The following is a 21,670-nucleotide window of genomic DNA, read 5'->3' as shown; positions in this document are numbered from 1 at the left end:
CTTAACTATATGACTTTGTTGAATAAAGGGACATGCTGATGAAGTATTTGTTTTGGAAACACATCCCTTTGATTCCAGAATTATGTTGTCTGCGGGACACGATGGCAGCATATTTATATGGGATGTTACAAAAGGCACCAAGATGAAACATTATTTTAATATGGTAAGTGAAGTCCAGTGTGTCTTCCTGCATGTTTGCATTTGTTTCAAGTACCTGGATTATAAAATTTAGTCAAACAGATCTGCATGTTTTGGCAGTTTATATTTCTAAAAATTGGGGAATTTAAAGCCTAATAAATATCTGACAGCCAAACGTACATACATACATGAAATTTTCTGTATAGCTGATTCACACGAGGGAAAGATTTTCAAAAGTTACTTAGCTTTGTGTGTATGGCTGAATGTGTGTCTGTCTGGGTTTAAATTGGCAAACTTATGGTAATTATACACAACTTGAAACTTCACAGCATTACAGATTTTGCATGGTGGTCAGTCATCTTAGTAGCAAGTTTAAACTCCAGAAAAGTATTGATTTGAGTTAAAGAATATCACACTTTATTAATCTTAAATTATTTACCTTATAGATTATTAGTCAGTAGCCTTTTGTGTTTGTATTAAAACAAAGGTTTACAAAGGTGCTTGTCATTCACTTGTCAGAAATAAAGCCTTCACTTTGGATTGGTTTATGATCCTTTATTCAGTCATTTTGAGAACAAATTCTTAGAAAATCTTTTAAGAATTCTTCTAGGTTAGTGGTATCTAAAGTGAATTTTAGCCCTGGCTTTTGTGGCTCAGTTGGTTGGAGCAATGTTCACACACCAAAAGGTGGTGGATTTGATTCACAGTTGTATATACCCAGGTTTCGGGTCCGATCCCCTGTTGGGGCACATATGAGAGGCAACCAATCGATCTTTCTCATGTCGATGTTTCTCTTCTCTCCCTCTCCCTTCCCCTCTCTCTAACCTCTTCCCTCTCTTCTCAAATCAGTTTTTAAAACTGTGAATTTTATTTCCTGAAAATATAAATTGACATGCTTAATGAAAAAATCTGTTTTTCAACATGAAAACAGTTGATGTAGGAAAAGCATGTGCATAAAGTTGGTCATAACTTTGTCCCCCCCCCTTTTTTGTTTTGTTTTGTTTTGTGAGCATGTGCCAAACTTTTATTCAACTAATGAATGAGGCTTTTTTCATCTGTTCCCTAGATTGAAGGACAAGGGCATGGAGCTGTATTTGACTGTAAGTTTTCACAGGATGGACAGCATTTTGCCTGTACAGACTCTCATGGTCACCTTCTGATATTTGGTTTTGGATGCAGCAGGCCATATGAAAAGGTCATTTTAAATATTTTCTTACAGTATGTAAGATAAGTACTTACAAAAGATATTTTTTCTTTGTTTTTTCTAATTATAATTAACTGCTTAACATTTGTTTTCTTCTAACATGTATAAACCTCAAAATACCAGTCTGTAAACTTCCTTTTTTTCTTTTTCTTTAAAATTACCTTTTATAGATTCCTGATCAGATGTTCTTCCATACCGACTATCGACCACTGATTAGAGATTCTAATAATTATGTCTTAGATGAGCAAACCCAGCAGGCTCCTCACCTTATGCCTCCGCCATTCTTGGTAGATGTAGATGGAAATCCTCATCCAACTAAGTATCAGAGATTAGTACCAGGCCGAGAAAATTCTGCAGATGAACATTTGGTTCCACAACTAGGCTATGTGGCAACAAGTAAGTGCAAAGTCCTCTTTTTTTTTTTTAAACTGTTTTTTGAAAGATGTAAAGAAAAATACAAAGAACTCTTGTACTTTCAAAATTCACCAGTTGTTAATAGTTTGTAATGTATGTTTTATCATTTATCTCCAGATACATATTGTTTTGAACCACTTGCTTAAGTTCTGGACCTCATGTTCAGTTACCCCTAAATACTTTGTGTTTTCTAAGACCAAAGATACTCTCTTATATAATCATAAACAATAATCAAAATCAGGACATAAAGCACTCAGGTAATACTGTTAGCAAATGTATAGTTTAATCAAATTTTGTCTGTTATTCTAGTCACGCTTATTACAGCATTTTTGGTTCTCCTAATGTAGGTTTCAATTTGGGGACTGCACATTAAATTTAGTTGTCATTGATTAAGTCTGGTTATGCATTTTTGGCAGATACAACATAAACAATGTTGTAGCCTTCCTGGAGCATCATCTCAGGATGCTTATGATTGCGGTTTTTTCAATGGTAATGTCTTTGGACACTCAGTTAAGGTGGTGTCTGCCAGGTTTTGCCACAGTAAAGTTACTTTTTTCTTTGTAACTAGTAAGTAGTTTGTGGGAACATGGCGTAGTGCCCTGTTCCTTGTCAGACTCGCGTTCTAGAGCTCACTGATGATTTTTGCCTGAATCAGTTGTTACTTGAAGTTGAGAAATGATTTTTTTCTAACCCTGTCATCACTGAGCCTACATTTTATTAGTTGTCCTTCCACTACCCTTCCTTTTATTTATTCATGTAATTCATTAAGTTTTAGCTTGATGGGTTGTAATGTAGTGGGTTATAGTCCAGCACTGTTACTCTTTTGTTGCTCATGTTATCCTTGGATTTGACTATGAGAGCCTTCTTAACATGAGTTTTGTATCTTCTCAGGTCCCCTTGAGCACTTCCTTACTTTTTGGCATAAGATGTTCCGGTCTCATCTTGTACTTTGCTTGTCCTAGCGAAGTACATCGTTTTTGTATTTTTTCATAGCAGTGCAATATTTTTCCTGAATTATTATTGCGCAAAGGAAAAAAATGCATCTGCAGGCATACCTTGGAGGTATTGCGGGCTCAGTTCAGACCACTGCTGTAAAGCGGAGAATGCAGTACAGCAGATCGCATGACTTTCTTAATTTCCCAGTGCATATAAAAGTTATGTTTACACTGTACGGTGGTCAGTTAAATTTGCAATAGCATTATGTCTAAAAAATGTACATTGCTCAATTAAAGAATACTTTATTGCTAGAAAGGGCTCACCATCATCTGAGCCTTCAGCGAGCTATAATCTTTCTGCTGATGCAGGGTCTTTTCTTGATGTTGATGGCTGCTGACTGATCAGGGTGGTGGTTACTAAAGTTTGAGGTGGCTGTGGCAATTTCTTTAAATAAGACAACAACAGTGAAAATTTGCCATGTTCTTTGACTCTTCTTTCACAAGTAATTTTTCTGTGGCGTGTGATGCTGTTTCATAGCATTTTATCCACAGTAGAACTTCTTTCTGTATAGGAATCCTCTCAAACCCTGATGCTGCCTTACCAACTAAGTTTATGTAATATTGTAAATCCTTTGTCATTTCAACCATCTTTACAGTATCTTCAGGAAATTCCTTCTCAGGAAATCACTTTCTTTGCTTATCCATAAGAAGCAACACACCATCTGTTAATGTTTGGTCATGAGATTGGATCAGTTCAGTTACATCTTCAGGCTCCACATCTAATTCTAGTTATCTTGCTATTTCCACCACATCTGCAGTTAACTCCTCCACTGAAGTTTTAAACTCCTCAAAGTCACTCACGAGGGTTGGAATCAACTTCTTCGAAACTCCTGTAAATGTTGATATTTTGACCACTTTCCATGAATCACAAGTGTTTTGTGTGTGTGTGTTTTAATCCTCACCTGAGGATATTTTCCACTGCTTTTCAGAGAGAGTGAGAGGGGAGAGAGAGTCATCAATGTGAGGGAGAGACAATTGGTTGCCTCCTACACGAGTCCCAACTGGGATCCAGCCTGCAACTGAGGTATGTGCCCTTGGTCAAAATCGAACCTGGGACCCTTCAGTCCACAGGCCAAAGCTCTAACCACTAAGCAAACCGGGTAGGGCACAAATGTTGTTAATGGCATCTGGAATGATGAATCCTTTCTCAAAGGTTTTCAATTCAACTTTGCCCAGATCCATCAGAGGAATCACTATCTGTGGCAGCTGCAGCCTTAAAAATGTTTCTTAAAATAGTAAGACTTGAAAGTCTAAATTACTCCTTGACCTGTGGGCTGCAAAATGAATGTTGTGTTAGCAGGCACGAAAACGTTAATCTCATTGTACATCCCCATCAGAGCTCATGGGTGACCAGGTGCACTGTCAATGAGCAGTAATATTTTGAAAGGAATCTTTTTTCTGAGCAGGAGGTCTCATCAGTGGACTTAAAATATTCAATAAAGCGTGTTTACTTTCAACAAGCTTCTCACTAAGCTTCATCATTTCTAGCTTTTGATTTAACGTGAGAGAGATGGCGGCTCTTCCTTTGACTTGAACACTTAGAGGCCATTGTATGGTTATTAATTGGCCTAATTTCAGTATGGTTGTGTCTCAAGGAACAGGGAGATACAGGAAATGGCTGGTCAGTGGAACAGTCAGAACACACACAATTAAATTAGCCATCTTATATGGGTGTGGTTCTTGGCGTCCCAAAACAATTACAATAGTGATATCAAAGATCTCTGATCACAGCCCTGGCTGGTGTGGCTGAGTGGTTAGAGCATCGGCCCAAGTACTGAAGGGTCGAGGATTAGATTCCTGGTCAAGGGCACGTACCTGGGTTGCAGGTTCAACCCCTGGCTCCAGTGGGGGCAAGTGCAGGAGGCAACCAATCGATGAGTCTCTCTCACATCGATGATTCTCTCTCCCCTCCTCCCCTCTTTTTCCTCCCCCTCGCTCCCTTCCAGTCTCTCTAAAAATCAGTGCAAAAAATATTCTTGGGTGGGGATTAACAACAACAACAAAAAGTTCCCTGATCACAGATCACCATAACAAATGAGTTTGAAATATTGCAAGAATTACCAAAATGTGACAGAGACATGAAGTGAGCACATGTTGTTGGAAAAATGGTGGTGATGTACTTTCTCAATTCAGGGTTGGCACAAACCCTCAGTTTATAAGAAGCAAACCATACTATCTGTGAAATGCAATAAAGTGAAGCATGGTAAAATGAGGAATGTGCTTGTATTTTATTTGGATGAGCATGGATTTACTGAAACTGAATCACCAGGTTAAGCTTAATGTGAAGCACTGTATGTTTACTGTTTCAAATGTTTATTCTCTTAGTTTGATGAAATCTCCTTTGCATCCAACAAAATTCACTATTTTTAAGTGCACTGTTCAAATGAGTTCTGACAAATGTTAGTCATGTAACAACCACCACAATCAAGATATAGAACATTTCCATTTCCCCAAAAAGTTCTCTTGGGCCTACTCGGAGTCAGTCTTCTTCCTTCTTCTGGCCCCTTTGTAACTTCTGTTTCATTTTGTCACTTTAATTTTGTCTTTAAGGAATTTTGTACAAATGGAGTCACACAGTCTGTGTAGTCTGTGTCTGGCTTCCTTCTCTGCCGTATTGCTGTTTGCTGTTTCTTTATCCTTTCTGTAGTCGCCCCTTTCTCTCTTTTCTGCCTTCTTTGGTTATATTTTTTAGTGTTTCTTGTTATCTCCACTAATGTCTTATTAGCAACACCTGTTTGTCTTATTTATTTTTAATGGTTGCTATAGGTCTGGAACTGTCAGTGTGTGGTTTGCAGACCCATCGTTTTACCACGCCCTTTAATGGGGTCTTTGAGGTCACAACCATCTTTATAATAGGGACATTTTATTTGCCTTTTTTACACTGTTGACATTTGTACAGATGGAACAAAAGCAATGGTGGGTAAACTTTTGGCACCTTAGCACAGATCAAGGCCTTGGCACCAGACTACTAGCAGTCCCTGTGTTCTTTACTGCCTTGAACACACATTTAAAAATATCCTTTGTGTTAAAATTAAAGGTGTGCAAAAAGCAGTCCTGTGTGCTGTGAAGTCTCTCTGTTCTGCCTATGAGAACACAAACTATCTCCAGCCCTGTGAGAGCTCTGGGATTCCCCCTCCCCACCCCACCCACATAAGCTTTTTCATGTCCCCCCCCCCCCCAACATGGTGGTGGTTTACCATATGCATGCCCACATTGTTAATCAAAGAATTGATTGGTCTGTGCTGTGTGTCTGAGCTTTCTGTGCATTCACTCCTGATATTCAGCCTGTATAGTTTAGTCTTCCCCCCTGCTCCCAAACTCTGACCACTGTCTCCTCCACTCAGTGAGACTTCTGGTTGCCATCTGGCTTCCCTCTCCTCATTTTGCAGCCTAGAAACTGCTTCCAGGCTTTTACCTGTAGTGATCAAAAGGCTGGACTCATTTGTTTGTCTTCTCTCAGGGATCACAGTCCTGTGCTGCCTGTTTTCCAGTGTGTGAAAGCCCTTGTTTCCTGAAATTTTTTCCATTGTTGTAGTAGTTTATAGTGGAAGGACATTTCCTGTAGCACTTAAGCCTTCATGGGTGGAACCTCCTTTAATATTTGAATAGTGACTGTCCCAAATAGTGCCAAGTAGAAACAGTTACCATTCAGATTATATTCTACTCCAAGTTATGATTAAATGTTTTGTGCTTTGAAAGAAAAGATATATAGACTTAGGGTTTTTTTATTTTTGGAAAAGGGGACATTTTAGAAGTCTCATTTTCTATTGTTTCCTTTTGGGTCCCATGTTGTATTCATAGGAATTTTATGATATACCCACTTTTAATTAAAATCTTTTTATTTTATTTATTTTTTAAAAAATGTATATTGATTTCAGAGAGAGAGGGAGAGAGAGATAGAAACATCAGTGATGAGAGTCATTGAATGACCGCCTCCTGCACGCCCCCTACTGGGGATTGAGCCTGCAACCCCGGCATGTGCCCTGACCAGGAATTGACCCTTGATCTCTTGGATCAGAGGTTGATGCTCAGCTGCTGAGCCACGCCAGCCAGGCTGAAATATTTTTATTGTTTTAGATTAGAGCTCCACTTCTTGCATTTATAGTTCATTTTTTGAGAGTGATCAAAAATTTTTAGTGATATTAAGATAGTTAATCTAATGACAGTTATGACATTCAGTGGTTGTAAAGTTCTTCATTGATTTCCATAGTAAAATGGAGATGTTAGTGAGCTATAAGAGAATTAGTTCAGATAGTAGGATGGAAGTGTTTTTTTTTTTCTTGATATGGTATATGACATTTTTTAGTTTTTGGATCTGTTACCATGAAAACATTCCTTTTGCTTAATTCTCTACTAATTTCAGTTAGAGTTCTTAAATTTAAAAGTTGGTAAGAAGTTGATCTGTGTTACATATTATGGTCAAAGAAGATGTATCTTATGGTGGGGGCTATGTAAGGAATTGTTTGCATGAAAATGTTGTTTTGATAAATTTTTAGACCCCCAACCATCTAACACTTTTTACTCATTAACACTGACTCTGAACCTATTAAATATCTCTGAAAATGTATTATTTGAAAAATAAAGAAACAGACACTTTTTAAAAACCTGATTTTGTACTTGAAGTAAGAATTATGGCTACTGGCTATGCTAAAAGCATATCTAAGAGAGAGAAACTTAAGCTTAGTTGGAGAGGCATGTATAGCTACCTCCCTCAACTGCACATGTTTTTTCGGGACATTGGGGACAGGGGGAGAGATAGAGTTATAGTTTGTTGAAGACCAAGAAGGTGTTATTTGTCCTTTTAAAGTTTTTTAAAACAGTAGAGAAGAAATGCCACTGCTTTTCTCTACGTCAGAAATCACACATTGTTGCTGTTTCTAGTTAGAGACCTTGGGCAATAAGATTTTAATGAAACATATCTTGTGTATATTAGGGATGTTAGTGTGAACTAGCAAAATAAAGCTTCCACTGAAACATGTTTCTACATGCTCACTTGCTGGGAGTTCAAAAGCTCTGCTGAGGTTTTTGTGGCACTTACTACTCTCTAAAGGAAAGGTGGTCTAGGTTTTGAATATTTTTCTTTCCTTTTTTAATTGATTTTAGAGAGGAAGGGAGTGAGAGAGAGGGACATCGAAGAGAAAAACATTGATCAGCTGCTTCCTGCACGCCCCCTACTGGGGATCGAGCCTGCAACCTGGGCATGTGCCCTTACTGGGAATTGAACCTGCTACCTCTTGGTACATGGGATGACATGATGCTCAATCAACTGAGCCACGCCAGCCAGGGCTTGAATCTTTTCTTTGACTTAATTATGAATATGTAGAATTATGTTTATTTTTTTCAAAAAACAGGAATTCTGACAATTGCTAATGTAATTTTAACTATAGTCTATTGAAAGTTTTTTCCCATTTGTATAGATTGTGATTTTACGTTCATTAATTGACTTTGCAGGTGATGGAGAGGTAATTGAACAAATTATAAGCCTACAAACTAATGACAATGGTGAAGGAAGCCCAGAGTCCAGTATTCTGGATGGAATGATAAGACAGTTGCAGCAGCAGCAAGATGAGAGAATGGGAGCTGGTCAGGATAATATTCCAAATGGACTTCCAAATGGGGAAGAAACACCACGAAGAGGTAATAAATATATGAGATATTTTTCCTTAATATGACTGGATTGAAATTGAATAAAGGACGTCATCAGGTACATGTTATATGAAAAACTTGAAGTAATCATGATATTTTCATAAGTATTAGTCTGGAGGTAGCTTTATTAGATGTAGAGTTGATGTGCTAACAAATAGACATTTGATGTTCAAGTACTGTGAAAGGTTTTCTAAAGGAAAACGACAGTTTCTGGGTATCTGTTGCTTTAATCGTTTATAATTAAAAAAACAAACAAACCAATAGTGTAGAGCACTGATGTTTTTTATTGTGAATCAGAAGGCTTGAAGTAAAATTTCAGGGCCAAGTAGTTGATATTGGAATGTAGTAGTGATTATATTAGTAGTGGAAATAATCTAGAGGAGATTAGCAATTATTAGGCAAATGACAGCTCTCTCTGGGAAATTGTTAGGTAAATGCCTGTGAAAGCTTCAAGAAGTCTATCAAATGCCATAAAATCCCAACAGTGAGATATATTCATATATATATTAATTGATTTTAGAGAGGAAGGGAGAGAGACAAGTTAGAGAGACATCGATGTGAGAAACATTGATTGGTTGCTTCCTATATCCACCCCAACTGGGGACTGAACCCGAAACCCAGATATATGCCCTGACTGGGAAGTGATCCCAAGGCCCTTCAGTGCACAGGATGACTCTCCAACTGATTCACACTAGCTAGGTCATGGTTCTCTTTTGTTTTAAATTATGATGTTAACTTACATCTATTTATGCGGTCTTCCTCTGTTTTCCTCTACCAAGATAACAATTATTTCGGATGTTGTGTTGGTCCTTTTAAAGTAAATAAAAAATACATTCTTACATGTATTACTAGAAAGCATTTGCTTTCAAACTTTATAAAAAGGTTAGTAGGTTGTACATACTCATTTGAGACTTAATTTTTTCATGTAATGTTATATTTTAAGATTGCTCCATTGTCGCATCAGGTTCATTTTGACTAATGTGTATTACTCCATTGTATGAATATATCTATTTTATTTATTCATTTTCTCAATGGGCTTTTGGGTAGTTTTGAGATTTTGCTAATTGTGAGACGAAATGATGTTAGTAGTCTTGTATGGGTCTCATATACATTTGAAAGAATTTCTCTTGAATATTAATCTCAGAGTGAAATTACTGGGTATGGATACATTGTGCCAAACTACTGCCACAGAGCAGCCCCCAGTTTCTCTGCTGCAGTAGTAGTAGGAGCTTCTTCACCCTGTGTTTTAAGAAAACAAGCACTTTGCCTGGTACTCCCTCTTCCCCTAGACAGGTCTCCACCTTCTGTGACTTCCAGTTCGTGAGAGGGTGCTTTGCCTCCTGTGCCTTCCTGATTGTCTCTGCACAGCTCAGGGCTCACTGTTGTCTGCTTTGCTCTGTCACCCACTCCCCAACTCCAATTCAAGTGCTGGCAGCATTTCCCCACTTTGCAGTTTAGTGAATTTACTTACTCTGGCAGCTGCCTGTCTGAGTGGCTCAGATTATCTTTGAAGTTGCAGTTAATATTGTTAGAGCTCTTGCTACAAAGCCACCACAGTTTGAGTTGTCTAGCTTCAATGCTAATTTTTCCAAAAAGATGTGGTTTTAAAGAAGGCAAGGTTTTTAGGAATGCAAATATGTTATAGAGAATGCCTGTACATGAAAAAATTTCAGAAAGTCTAATAAAAATAGAAATTGAGATTAATAGTTAATGTTTGTTCTGTAGTTTACATTTTGATCTCAGTCACATGAGGATTCTTTTTCCTAGATTTTTTTCAGTAGATCTTCATTTTTGATTTGTATCTCAGAGGGAATGTATACTATATGCTTATTATATGTTAAATGCGTATAGATTGAACTTTGGGAATTTTTTCTTGACAACTTTTCCCTAGGTTTTAGAAGACTAAGCTTAGATATCCAGTCCCCTCCAAATATTGGTCTGCGTCGTAGTGGACAAGTTGAAGGTGTTCGTCAGATGCATCAGAATGCTCCCCGTAGTCAGATTGCTACAGAGCGTGACCTGCAGGCGTGGAAACGAAGAGTGGTTGTACCAGAGGTACCACTAGGCATATTTAGGTTTGTTTTAGGATATCTATTAATATTGTTTTATCAATGAAAATATATCTATATGGTTATTTACGTATCTTAATCCATTAGTGGTGCAAATAATCATATAAATATATTTTAGTAATGAGTTGAAGTCTATTTTAATTGTGGTAAGAAGGAAGTCTGTTTTAATTGTGGTATAGTGGAAAATACCAAACTTGCTTTCTAAATTCTTTTTTTAAATGTTTTTATTGATTTCAGACAGAGGAAGGGAGAGGGAGAGAGAGATAAAAACATCAATGATGAGAGTCATTGATTGGCTGCCTCCTGCAAGCCCCCTCCTGGGGATAGAGCCCTCCACCTGTTCATGTGCCCTGACTGGGAATCGAACCATGACCTCCTGGTTCATAGGTTGATTCTCAGCCACTGAGCCATGCCAGCTGGGCTCTAACTTTTCACTATGGTAAATTTTTAAAATAATCGATCTTGTTTCATCTACACAGACACCGACTTTTTTTCCCTTCAGTATTATTTTTAAGCCCTAAACATAATTTTGGCGAAAGCATGTCAGTATGTATTTCTAAATGATAAGGAATTGTTTTAAATATAACTATAGTGCCATTATATCTTGAAAACAACAAACAGTTCTTCAGTAGAACTAAATATCTAGTCAGTGTTTACATTTCCAATTGTCTCAAATGCCATAAATGTTTTTAGTTCTTTTGTAAGACTTCATTAGTGGTAGTAGTTTTTCAGGGTTCATAATATATATGTATATATATATTTGTGATGCTAGCAGGCATTGATGCTTACTGCTTAGATTCATTAATTCATTATGGTTTATAAAATTGTGATATTTCAACTCTATGAAGTCTTCATTTATTACCTTGCATACCTCTAAAAAAAATTTTCTCAAGTCTAATATTTGATTATTCAGTAGTGAAGTTTGTATATAAAACACAGGATAGATGTTCACTTATTTGCCTTTAAAGATATATTCCCTGTTATCTTCCAGTAATGACCCAGTTTATGTGTGTTTGTGTTTTTCACTGTGTTGATCACGCTGTTAAGGAATATTTTTAATATTCCTTATTGCTATTTAAGTTGTCCTATCTTTGACCAGGAGGAGCCTTTTCAGTTTAGCTTCTGAGTCCTTTTGGAGTGATTGTAGTAGCCTTTCATTGTATCCTTGCTATTGGGCATGGTAAGGTGTTACAGGTTTATCTTGTGAATTCCTTGACCTAGACCTGGACTTAGTCTTTTCTCTTAAGCAGCTCTGTTTTCTTTCAGTGGGAAATGGTATTTCATAATTATAGCCTGGACAGTGGAGTCTTCCTTGCTATTGAGTTTTTGAAATGGAGGCAGCAAGTACTGTTTTTGTTAATATCTTAAACTCAGTATTCTGTCATGTTTGTGTCTTATAATAACTAATATTTTGAAGATAATTTTGTAAAAGTGTTTATGTGTATAGCAAGAAGACTTTCAGTGATTGGTGGAATAATATTGGATTCTTATAAATTGTGCAGTGAATTTGAGAATATTTAAAGTACACAATAAAATAATGAAAAGCAAAATCTGAATTGGCATGAGAAATACAGAAAATCAGTTTCGTGCAAGTAGAATGCTATAATTAAGCCTTAAAATTGTGTCTGAGTTGTACGGTCATCAGAACCCAAAGTGTTATTTTGGGATACTTTTTGTTGTCAAAACCAAGGGAAGCAAACATATCAGGAATGAAAGAACCTGAAGAATAGTTCCTTAAACGTTAAACAAGCATTTGTTCTCTAAACATAAAGGAAGACTGGAAATAGTTTAAGGCTGGAATCATGGTTCCCGTTAATCAGAGACTCAGGTTCCTCTGTTTCTGATCTCCATTTTAGAGTGTGACTTTTAATCTTAAGGTCAACTCAAAGTCCAAGATAGCTGGTCTTTATATACTAGCCATTACATATCTGTATCTGTGAAATACAGGCCAGAAGAAGGAAGAGAGGCAGAAAGTAAAACAGATATTCCTTTATTTAAGCAGCGTTAATGACCCACATGACATTTCTGCTTATTCATTGGCCAGAATGTCATCATACGACCATACTAAGCTACAGAAGAGGCTAGGTAATAGTTTTAATTTAGGGCAACAAAGAACCTAGGTAAAAACTGAGATTCTGGTTCTAAGGAAGAAAGAATGAATTTTGAGAGTCAATTAGCTGTCTACCACAAAGTAATTTTTTCAAAGAAGAATGTTGCTCTTTCTAGTGCTATATTCTGATATACACGTGAGAGCTTGTGAAGGTGATGCTGAGTGATAGAATAGTGGTCAGTGCCCTTGACAACATTCCTTACAGTGGAGAGCAGTGGCAAATCTTACATGACGTTCCAGTGTCATTTAATAAAGATCAAGAGAAGCTAAAAATTTGTTTTCTTCCTATAAAAGTAGTATGTATCCACTGTGAAAAATTTAGGTAGTAAGGTAAAGGCATGAGAAGATAAACTACCGTATTGTGCAGAAAGAGGAGCACACAGTGTTGCTTCCTAGCAGAGGAATTCTGTTTGGGGCTAGAGTTCAGGAATATAGTTTGTGTTTATCCAATAATAAACTTTTGTTCATTCTAAAATCTTTCATAATACCACTTTTCTTAGCTGAGTGATATTAGCGATTCATTAGGCATGGAATTGCACACAAAGATGATACTTTTGAAGGCTAGAGTGTTCCTTTGTTTTATTGTTAAGAATGAATTATATGTAGTGTTTTGTAAAAAGATATGGGATAGGAGTTTCATTTGGCCGCAAGTGAAAAACCTGATATAATCCCTTAAGTACTTATAAAAGTGGTGAAATTGACAGCTTGTGAAAGGTTGAGTGTAATTTAGAATTTCCCTGTGGATAGAATAATGTTCCACTGTAATTTGAGTGTGGGTTGCAGATGAACCTTGAGAAAAAAGTGATTTTCTTAAAAGTCCGTTTTTGTTCTTACAGAATTTGTGCTTATACTCATTTGATTGTCCAGTTATTTCTTGGGGCATGGTCATGATGTCAGTTTTGAATCTTTTCTGGTGGGATTTTAAAACGAACAAAAACAAGGCCATGTGATTTCAGTAATGTTCAACTTGGAGAATGAGGACCTTCACTCATTCTCTAAGCATGGAGAAGGAAAACAGTGATCAGGAGTACCTTCCTCGTGGTGAAAGGGTCCCCTGCTCTGAAATTGGTCACAGTAACATTATACTGTTCTTTTGTATTATGTAAGTAAAATACAGATGATTAGAAAAAGTAGGAACATTGCTATTCTGGTTTTCTGCAAAGGTATAAAACATGCATTGTGAATAGGTTAGAGGAGGATTCTGCTCTTATTTTTTCTTTAGAGAAAGGAATTTTAACCTTGGAAAATTACAGGGACACTTTGAGTAACTAATTTGAGAGATCCTGTTTGACTTGGTTGAGATAGGGCCAATCAGAATACAAGCAAATGACCATTTCTGTGTAAAATATGAAAAATAGGACTTCCTAACTGCTGCTGAGAATTTAAATTTTCATATTAGATTTCTAACATAAAGTACAGCTTGACTTAAGTTTTTCTCTAACTTTAGGAAATCCTATATTAATTTAAAAAGTAGTATATAAGCTTATGATTTCTAAAATCATGATGATTACTTTTTCCTGTTAATATCCTCTACTTATCCATCAGTTCAGTAACTAATATAACCAGGTAATTAAATTTCTAGGAAATTGGAAGACTTCAGAATAGAGAAAGGTGAAGAAGAAAGAAGTCTTTATGTAATTGGAAGAAAAAAGAAGACTCTTCAGCTCTCACAAAAGGTAACCTAAATTCTATTTTTCTTAATAATAAGCAAATTAGAAATTAAACTGGAATTCTTAGTTTTCTTTTGATCAGTGAAAATATTAGTAATTTTCACCTGAAATAGAATAATATATCTTGCTTAAAGCCTTCTGTGTGGGATTTAGAATAGTAGACATAAGGTTGTACAGCTGTTAGGAAAGATTAATAGTTTGAAAACTTGAGGAAAGTAGCCTGGTGCCTAATAGTGTTAACAGATTCTAGGAAATTACTGTCTAATGACCACTCAGGTCAAGAACTAGAACATTACCAGCCCATCAAAAGTATTTTGTGTTCATTCCCAATCACTACCCTCTCCTTTCTCCCATAGGTAACCAACTGTCTTCTAAAACTGTTGGTTAGTCTTATTTATGAAGTTATCCAAATCATGCATCTGTAAAAATTTTTAGATGTTACAATGGTTTGTAACCCTCTAAACTCAAGAAAATTTTATTCCTTAGTATTTAATTTCTATTTGGAGTTTCTTGAACATCACATGAACAGCATTAACATGGAGTTCATGGAAAATACACAAAGTGTATGTAAGATTAGTGCTACAAAACTGGTGAAAATGGTTGCATATGTGCACGATTTTCTCAGACTTGATCACAAGGATGAACTAGTTCCTTGGGAGTACTGTCTAATTCTTCGTAGCCTTGTTAAGTATAGAGTGCCCTCAAACTGATTTTTTTTTTAACAGATTTTTTTTTTTTTTAACAGATGATTTATTCTTTTGAGTGGTAGTTTTCATCCAACTGTGTTTACACATTATAAGTTATCAAACTTATTAATATTAACGAGTTTTTGCTTTAACAAAAATTACTATTGACAAATTAAGGAAAGTGTAATTCATTTAAAAATCAGCCAGTAATATGTTGAAATGATAATACACACTATTGATTATCAAACAAGTTACTAATGTGCCAATTTATTTGTATATTACCAAGGACTATGTGCTTTTATTGAGTGATTTCACATATGACTTTGGTGTTTGAGGAATATAGTTTGCCCCTACCCCCCTTTAAAATACACTCTAGCCTGGCCTGATGGGCTCAGTTGGTTGAGTGTTGTCCTGTGTACCAAAAGATTGCCAGTGTGATCCCTCGTCAGAGCATGTATGGAAGGCAACTGATTAGTATTTCTCTCTCTCCACACGCACACACACCCCTCTATCTTTCTCTCTTCCTTCCTCTATCTAAGCGTGTCCTTGGGTGAGGATTTAAAAAAAATTTACAACGTCAGTATTTTATTTGGATGATTTTTAAAAATTATTTAATTATTTTGTTTTGATAAAAATATATTTTAAAAATGTAAGCAGAATTGACAAGTACCAATAACAAATCATCCAAAAATTTTAAACCTGGACATAACTAGGGTTAATATTTGAGGATTATTTCAGATAGTATTTCTCTATACCTGTGTATACACATAGTGATATATTTTTTACGGCTGGTTACTGCATTATAATACATATTTTCATTTTTAAGATATATAAAGTGATAAACTTTTTGGGTCATTATTCATGGTCAGCTAATTAACTTAGTTTTATTTGGAAAATGCTCATCTAAAGTGTCTAATTTAGCCACGTCTTCTAAGTATCTTAGAAGACAAAGATTGATTTAATAGCATATGGCAAAAATAAAATCCATTAAAGAATATCTTCCAACTATTATTATTATTTATTTTTTGCCTTAAATCTTTTTGGGAATTTGATAGAATGTGTATTTGGTTGAAATTGTGGTAATTTAGGTATTGATTTTAAAAAAAATTTATCTTTATTGTTGAAAGTATTACAAATGTTCCCTTTTTTCACCCATTGATCCCCTCCACCATGCACCCCTCTCTCCAGGCCTTCACCACACTGTCCGTGGGTCATACGTATATGCATACAAGTTCTTAGGTTAATCTTTTCCCACACACCCACCCACCCACCCCTACCTTCCCTCTGAGAGGTATTGATTTTCATCTACATGTTTCTTTATGTTGCAGTCTGATTCGGTGGTTTTAATGTCACAGTTTAGGCAGAGGACATGTAGGCGTAAATATCCAAATTATGGTAGAAGAAATGTTGGACGGATTGAGTTATCTTCTGGAAATGAATCTTCAAGCTCTATAAGACATGTGAGTTTGTAACTTTAAAATATACAAAATAATTTTAAATAAATTGTCTTGCTTTGACTCTACCCTTCAATTGTGTGAAGATACAGTATTCTGTAAAGGTTAAGATGAAATTTCACATTTTGAGTTTTAGCAGAAATTGTGCACAGCTTTGTTGAGGTACTCCCTGTACTAGTGTACCATCCAGTAGTCTTGTGTATTAACACAATTGTGCCATTATCACCACTATTTAATTTTAAAATGAATACTTGTTCATCAACTCTAAAAAGAAACCCTATACCCATTTTTTGTTACTCTCATTCCCGTCCCATCCCGTCCCTGGAAACCACTACTTTACCTGCGTTCTCCGTGGCTTTGCCAGTCCTGGACGTGGCATATAGGTGGAGCCCTACCGTAGGATTTTGCTGCTGGCCTGGCTCAGCGCGGTGTGCTCGTGGCTGCCTCGCCTGTGGGCTGTGGAGCGCTTTGTCCTTTCCTTGCCCAGTGAACGGACACACCACGTTTTGTTTATTCACTCACCGCTGGTGCACGCCTGTGTTATTTTCACCTTGTCATTAATGAATAGTGCTGCTTACTAATATTCGTGAAAGGCTTTTGTTTGGACATAAGTTTTCAGTTCATTTGGGTTTCTGTTTAGGAGTCTCATGGTAGCCCTACATTTAAACTATTGAGGAGTTGCCAGACTTTTTTAGAGTGGCTGCACTATTTTATATTCCCATCAGCGTTGTATGAGGGTTCCAGTTTCTTCACGTTCTTGTCTACACCTGTTGTGATTTTAGCTGTGTGAGTGAGTGTGAAGTGGAATCTCACTGAGGTTTTTTTTTCTTCTTTCTTTTAAATATATTTTTATTGATTTCAGAGAGAGGAAAGGAGAGGGGGGAAGAGAGAAACATCAATGATGAGAGAGTCATTGATCCACTGCCCCCTGCATGCCCCCAACGGAGGATCGAACCCCCAACCCCGGGCATGTGCCCTGACCGGGAATTGAACCCCAATCGCTTGGATCCTAGGTCGATGCTCAGCTGCTGAGCCGCACTGGCCAGGCTCTCCCTGAGGTTTTGGGTTGCATTTCCCTAATGACTGATGATGTTGAACCATGTTTTCATTTGCTTATTTTCTATTGGTACATCTTTGGAGAAATTTCTCTGCAAATCTGTTGCCCATTTTTCAGTTTGGTGGTTATTTTTAATTGCTGTAAAAGTTCTTTTTGTACTCTGGATCTTTTTATCAGATACATGACTTACAAATATTTCTCATTCAGTAGGTTGTTTTCACTTCTTTGATGGCTTCTTTTGAAGCACAAAAGTTTTACATTTAATGGAGTTCAGTTTATTTTTCCCTTAGTTGCTTTTGCTGTCATATCTAACCCCTTTACTTGACTTTCAATAATCATACGTTAGTCACTGGTCTTCATTTTGATTTTTCTTGGGAAACCAATATTTTTGGTAAACAGTTTAAAAAAAATTGACATTAGAATGTTAATATTTTCTAATTCAGTAACGTTTTGAGGAATGAAATGTTCCATATGGGTGAACAACTTATTTTACTGCTTTATGAAGCATTAGAATAGTAGTCAACATAGGGCTTGAATTTAAATCCAAAGTCTTCCACTTTCATAACTTGTTTAAACTTTCTGTGCCTCTGCCATATCTCTGAAAGTTATTAGTAATAGTACATCCCTTAGAGGTGTTGTGAGAATTAATTTAATCATATAAAGTGCTTAAAACAGTGCCTAATATCCAATAATGTTAGCTGCTCTTATCATCAAAACTGTTCATTTAAATGTTGTATATAATGAGACTAGTTTTACATTTTCTTTTTATTATATATTGAGCATTTTTAACTCTTTGTTAATGGTTTTGGGTAATTATGATAAACCTTCTCATCCATCCTCTCTAGATAATTCATTTCACTACTAGTGTCTTATTCTTCCTGTGCTTCCCTCTCCCCCACATTCAGTCAGATAACATACATATTTTATTATTTCTTCTTTGTACAAAACTATAGCATACTACAAGTGCTCTTTTACACTGGGTTCTTTTCACTTAAAATATTCTTGAAGTCACTTTATATCAGTGCATAAATATTTTCCTTGTTTTTTTTTTTTTTGAGTTGTATCATAATTAATTGTGTGGTTATAACAGTTTATTTAACCACTCCTAGTTGTTGCCATTTAGGATGTTTCCAATATTTTCGTTATAAATTATGCTATAACGTATGTATTTTTGTCCTGTTGGAGATGTAATTTGAGGATATATTACTTGAAAGGGGAATGCTGAGTCAAAAACTAAATGCACATGAGTTTTAGGAGATTAATAAAAATTCCTCCTAAAGGAGCATCTGACTGGCACTCCACCTATGGGTCATGAGAGAGCCTGCTTCCTGCCCTTCGGCAGCAGGACGTGTTACATGCTTTCATTTTACCACTTTAATTGCTGAGAGTTGGTGTCTTTTTTTTTAATGTTTTGGCTACTTTTTATGTGATAAAATTAATGTGAAATTTACTATTTTAATGATTTTTTAAGTGTACAGTTAAGAGGCAGTTGACATATTTAATTGAAAGTGAAACAATGGTGAGACACTAGTACATACCTGTTACGGTGGCTTTAGTCCAAAACATTGAGAACATTTACATGACTTATTAACTTCACTCAGAGATCAAGATTTCTGTTTTGTTTTTTTCTCCCCTCATAAATTAGACTTCCTGTGACCAAAGTGAAGGTTCCTGTTCTTCCGAAGAAGAAGAAGAAGAATGGAAAAGTGATAGAAAAAGTGAAAGTGATAGTGACAGTTCAAGGTGTGTCTGTTTCTAATCGTTTTTCTCTCTTAAGCATTTTAGTCATAGCCTTGGATGGAACTGTACATTCAAGATGCAAGAGCTTGTAACCGTAGAACAGTTAACATTGAGTTTTTAATATATTTGAAAGGAGAAGGAAACTGGATTAACAGCTGTTTCTATAGAAAATACTTTGGCTATTTTTATTTGACTGTAAACATTTGAGCTAGGAGTGTAAAATATGTTTAACCAAAACATTTAGTTAGCCTAGCTGGCGCATGGCTCAGTGGTTGAGCATCGACCTAGGATCCAGAAGATTGCCGTTCGGTTTCCGGTCAGGGCACATGCCTGGGTTGCGGGCTAGATCCCCAGCAGGGGGCGTGCAGAAGGCAGCCAATCAGTGACTCTCATCATTGATGTTTCTCTCCCCCTCCCCAGAATCAATAAAGATATATTTTAAACACAAACAACAACCCCCCAAACATCTAGTTAATCTTGGGCTGCATTTATAAAGAGTAGTATATAAGGAATATGTGGTAAAACCATTGTACAGCCCTGGCTGGACGACTCAGTTTGTTAAGCATCACCCAGAACACCAAAAAAGCTTGCGGGTTTGGTCCCTGGTAGGGGTGTGTGGGGGAGGCCGCCAGTCGATGTTTCTCTCTCTCCCCCTTTCTCTCTCTCAAATCAGTGGAAAGGTTCTTGGGTAAGGATTAAAAACAAACAAACAAAAGTCCTTATCATTACATTCATTACGTATTTCGTATTTTGTTTTGTTTTGATATCCAGATTTCATGGGACTGAGATGTTAACATCTGTTCATCTTGGTAAATGTCAGCTTTGTCTTGACAGATGCTTAAGCCATAAACCTTGACACAGTTCTCTTCACAGTGTATCCATCACCAGGGTCCAGAAAGTTTCCTTCTAAATACGATTCAGATAATCTTACTTCTGTTTGCACTGACAGAGTGCGGGTCCAGACTCTCGTGCACACTGCCAGCCTCCTTCTCCTCTTTTATTCCTCCCTCCCTCCCTTCCTTTTAATATATCTTTATTGATTTCAGAGAAAGGAAAGGAGAGGGAGAGAGAGATAGAAACATCAATGATGAGAGGGTCATTGATGGAGCCCGCAACCCAGGCATGTGCCCTGACCGGGAATCAAACCCTGATCACCTGGATCCCAGGTTGACGCTCAACCGCTGAGCCACGCCCGGCTGGGCTCCTCCTCTTTTATTTCATTATGATTAAGAGCTGCAGTGATTGTTAGAACACTGTGTACTCTTAAAAAAATTTTTTTCATTGCAGCAAATCTTACCTAACATAAAATTTACCATTGAAACCATTTTTAACTGTACAGTTCAATAGTGTTAAGTACATTCACAGTCTTTGTGCAGCCAATCTCCAGAACTCTTTTCATCTTGTAAAACTGAAACTGTATGCCCATTAAACAACAATTCTCTGTGTCACCCCTAGCCCCTGAGTTTTATCATGCAAATGCTCTTAAAATTTTTTGAAGAGCTCTTTTTATAATAAGCTTTTGGACATGTGTATGTTTTATTGAGCCTGAGAGGTAAGTGGTTGGCCAATAATGGCCCCGGTAGAGGTCTTTATGTATTTGCTGAAGCTGGTAGTGGGGTGGCAGCTAGTGTTCTATGTGTAGTTTCCCATTTGACTCTGCTTTTGCTTCAGGATGGGCTAGGATTGGTCTCTCTCTGGATCTTCTGTCATATCCAGGAAAATCTCTCTCTTGGCAAGAAGCTGTGACCACTTATAGCTTTCTGTTTGGTGTGGCAATGCTTTCCTTGGGCTTCTCAGTGTATTCACTGATCAGTTTGTCATTCTGATTAAAATTTCTAGTCCATTTCTAGTCTCCTCCAACTTAGGGGATGCTGATACTTATGGTTCTGCGTGACCTCTACTATTTTCATAACAACACTTCATTATTTTTAAATGATTTTAAAAAATTTTTTAAGGGGGGGAAGGAAGAAGGGTGGGGAGAGAGCGTAAGATCAATGTGAAACATTGTTTGGGGGCTTCCTGCACCCCCTACCAGGGATTGAGTCTGCAAACCAGGCATGTGTCCTGAATGGGAATCCAGCCGGTCACACCAGGCTACACTCTTTTTGTTGTTAATGCTCCCCCGAGGATATTTTTTCCATTGATTTTTAGAGGGAGTGTGAGGAGGAGGTGGGGGGGGGGGAAGACACACATTGGTTGGTTGCCGCCCATACGTACCCCATCTGGGGCATGTGATCAGACCCGAGACCCTTTGGTGCCCAGGTGATGCTCTAACCCATGAGCAACACCAGCCCGGTCCTTTTTTTTTTAAAAGGGGGCATTTTTTCTTTTTAAATATATCTTTATTGATTTCAGAGAGAGGAAAGGAGAGGGAGAGAGAGAGAAACATCAATGATGAGCGAGTCATCGATGGAGCCCGAAACTCGAGCATGTGCCCTGACCGGGAATTGAACCCGATCTGGATCCTAGGTTGATGCTCAGCCGCTG

General features: G+C 37.0%; 1 protein-coding gene across 2 annotated transcripts in view; it reads left to right on the top strand.

The window, feature by feature from the left end:
* Window positions 1-21,670, top strand: part of BRWD1 (bromodomain and WD repeat domain containing 1) — a 91,001-nt gene that overhangs the window by 26,422 nt on the left and 42,909 nt on the right. For both annotated transcript variants that reach the window (XM_087818422.1, XM_087818423.1), the window contains exons 15-22: window positions 29-163; window positions 1,205-1,333; window positions 1,513-1,738; window positions 8,203-8,388; window positions 10,289-10,472; window positions 14,159-14,252; window positions 16,261-16,392; window positions 19,089-19,186. In XM_087818422.1, the coding sequence (XP_087674548.1) occupies window positions 29-163; window positions 1,205-1,333; window positions 1,513-1,738; window positions 8,203-8,388; window positions 10,289-10,472; window positions 14,159-14,252; window positions 16,261-16,392; window positions 19,089-19,186 (1,184 nt within the window). The remainder of the gene's footprint in view (window positions 1-28; window positions 164-1,204; window positions 1,334-1,512; window positions 1,739-8,202; window positions 8,389-10,288; window positions 10,473-14,158; window positions 14,253-16,260; window positions 16,393-19,088; window positions 19,187-21,670) is intronic.

The sequence above is a fragment of the Miniopterus natalensis genome, chromosome 6 (genome assembly GCF_054644295.1).
Source record: "Miniopterus natalensis isolate mMinNat1 chromosome 6, mMinNat1.hap1, whole genome shotgun sequence".
NCBI lineage: Eukaryota > Metazoa > Chordata > Mammalia > Chiroptera > Miniopteridae > Miniopterus > Miniopterus natalensis.
Note: the sequence above shows the minus strand (reverse complement) of the source record. Positions and strands in the feature narration are given on the sequence as shown.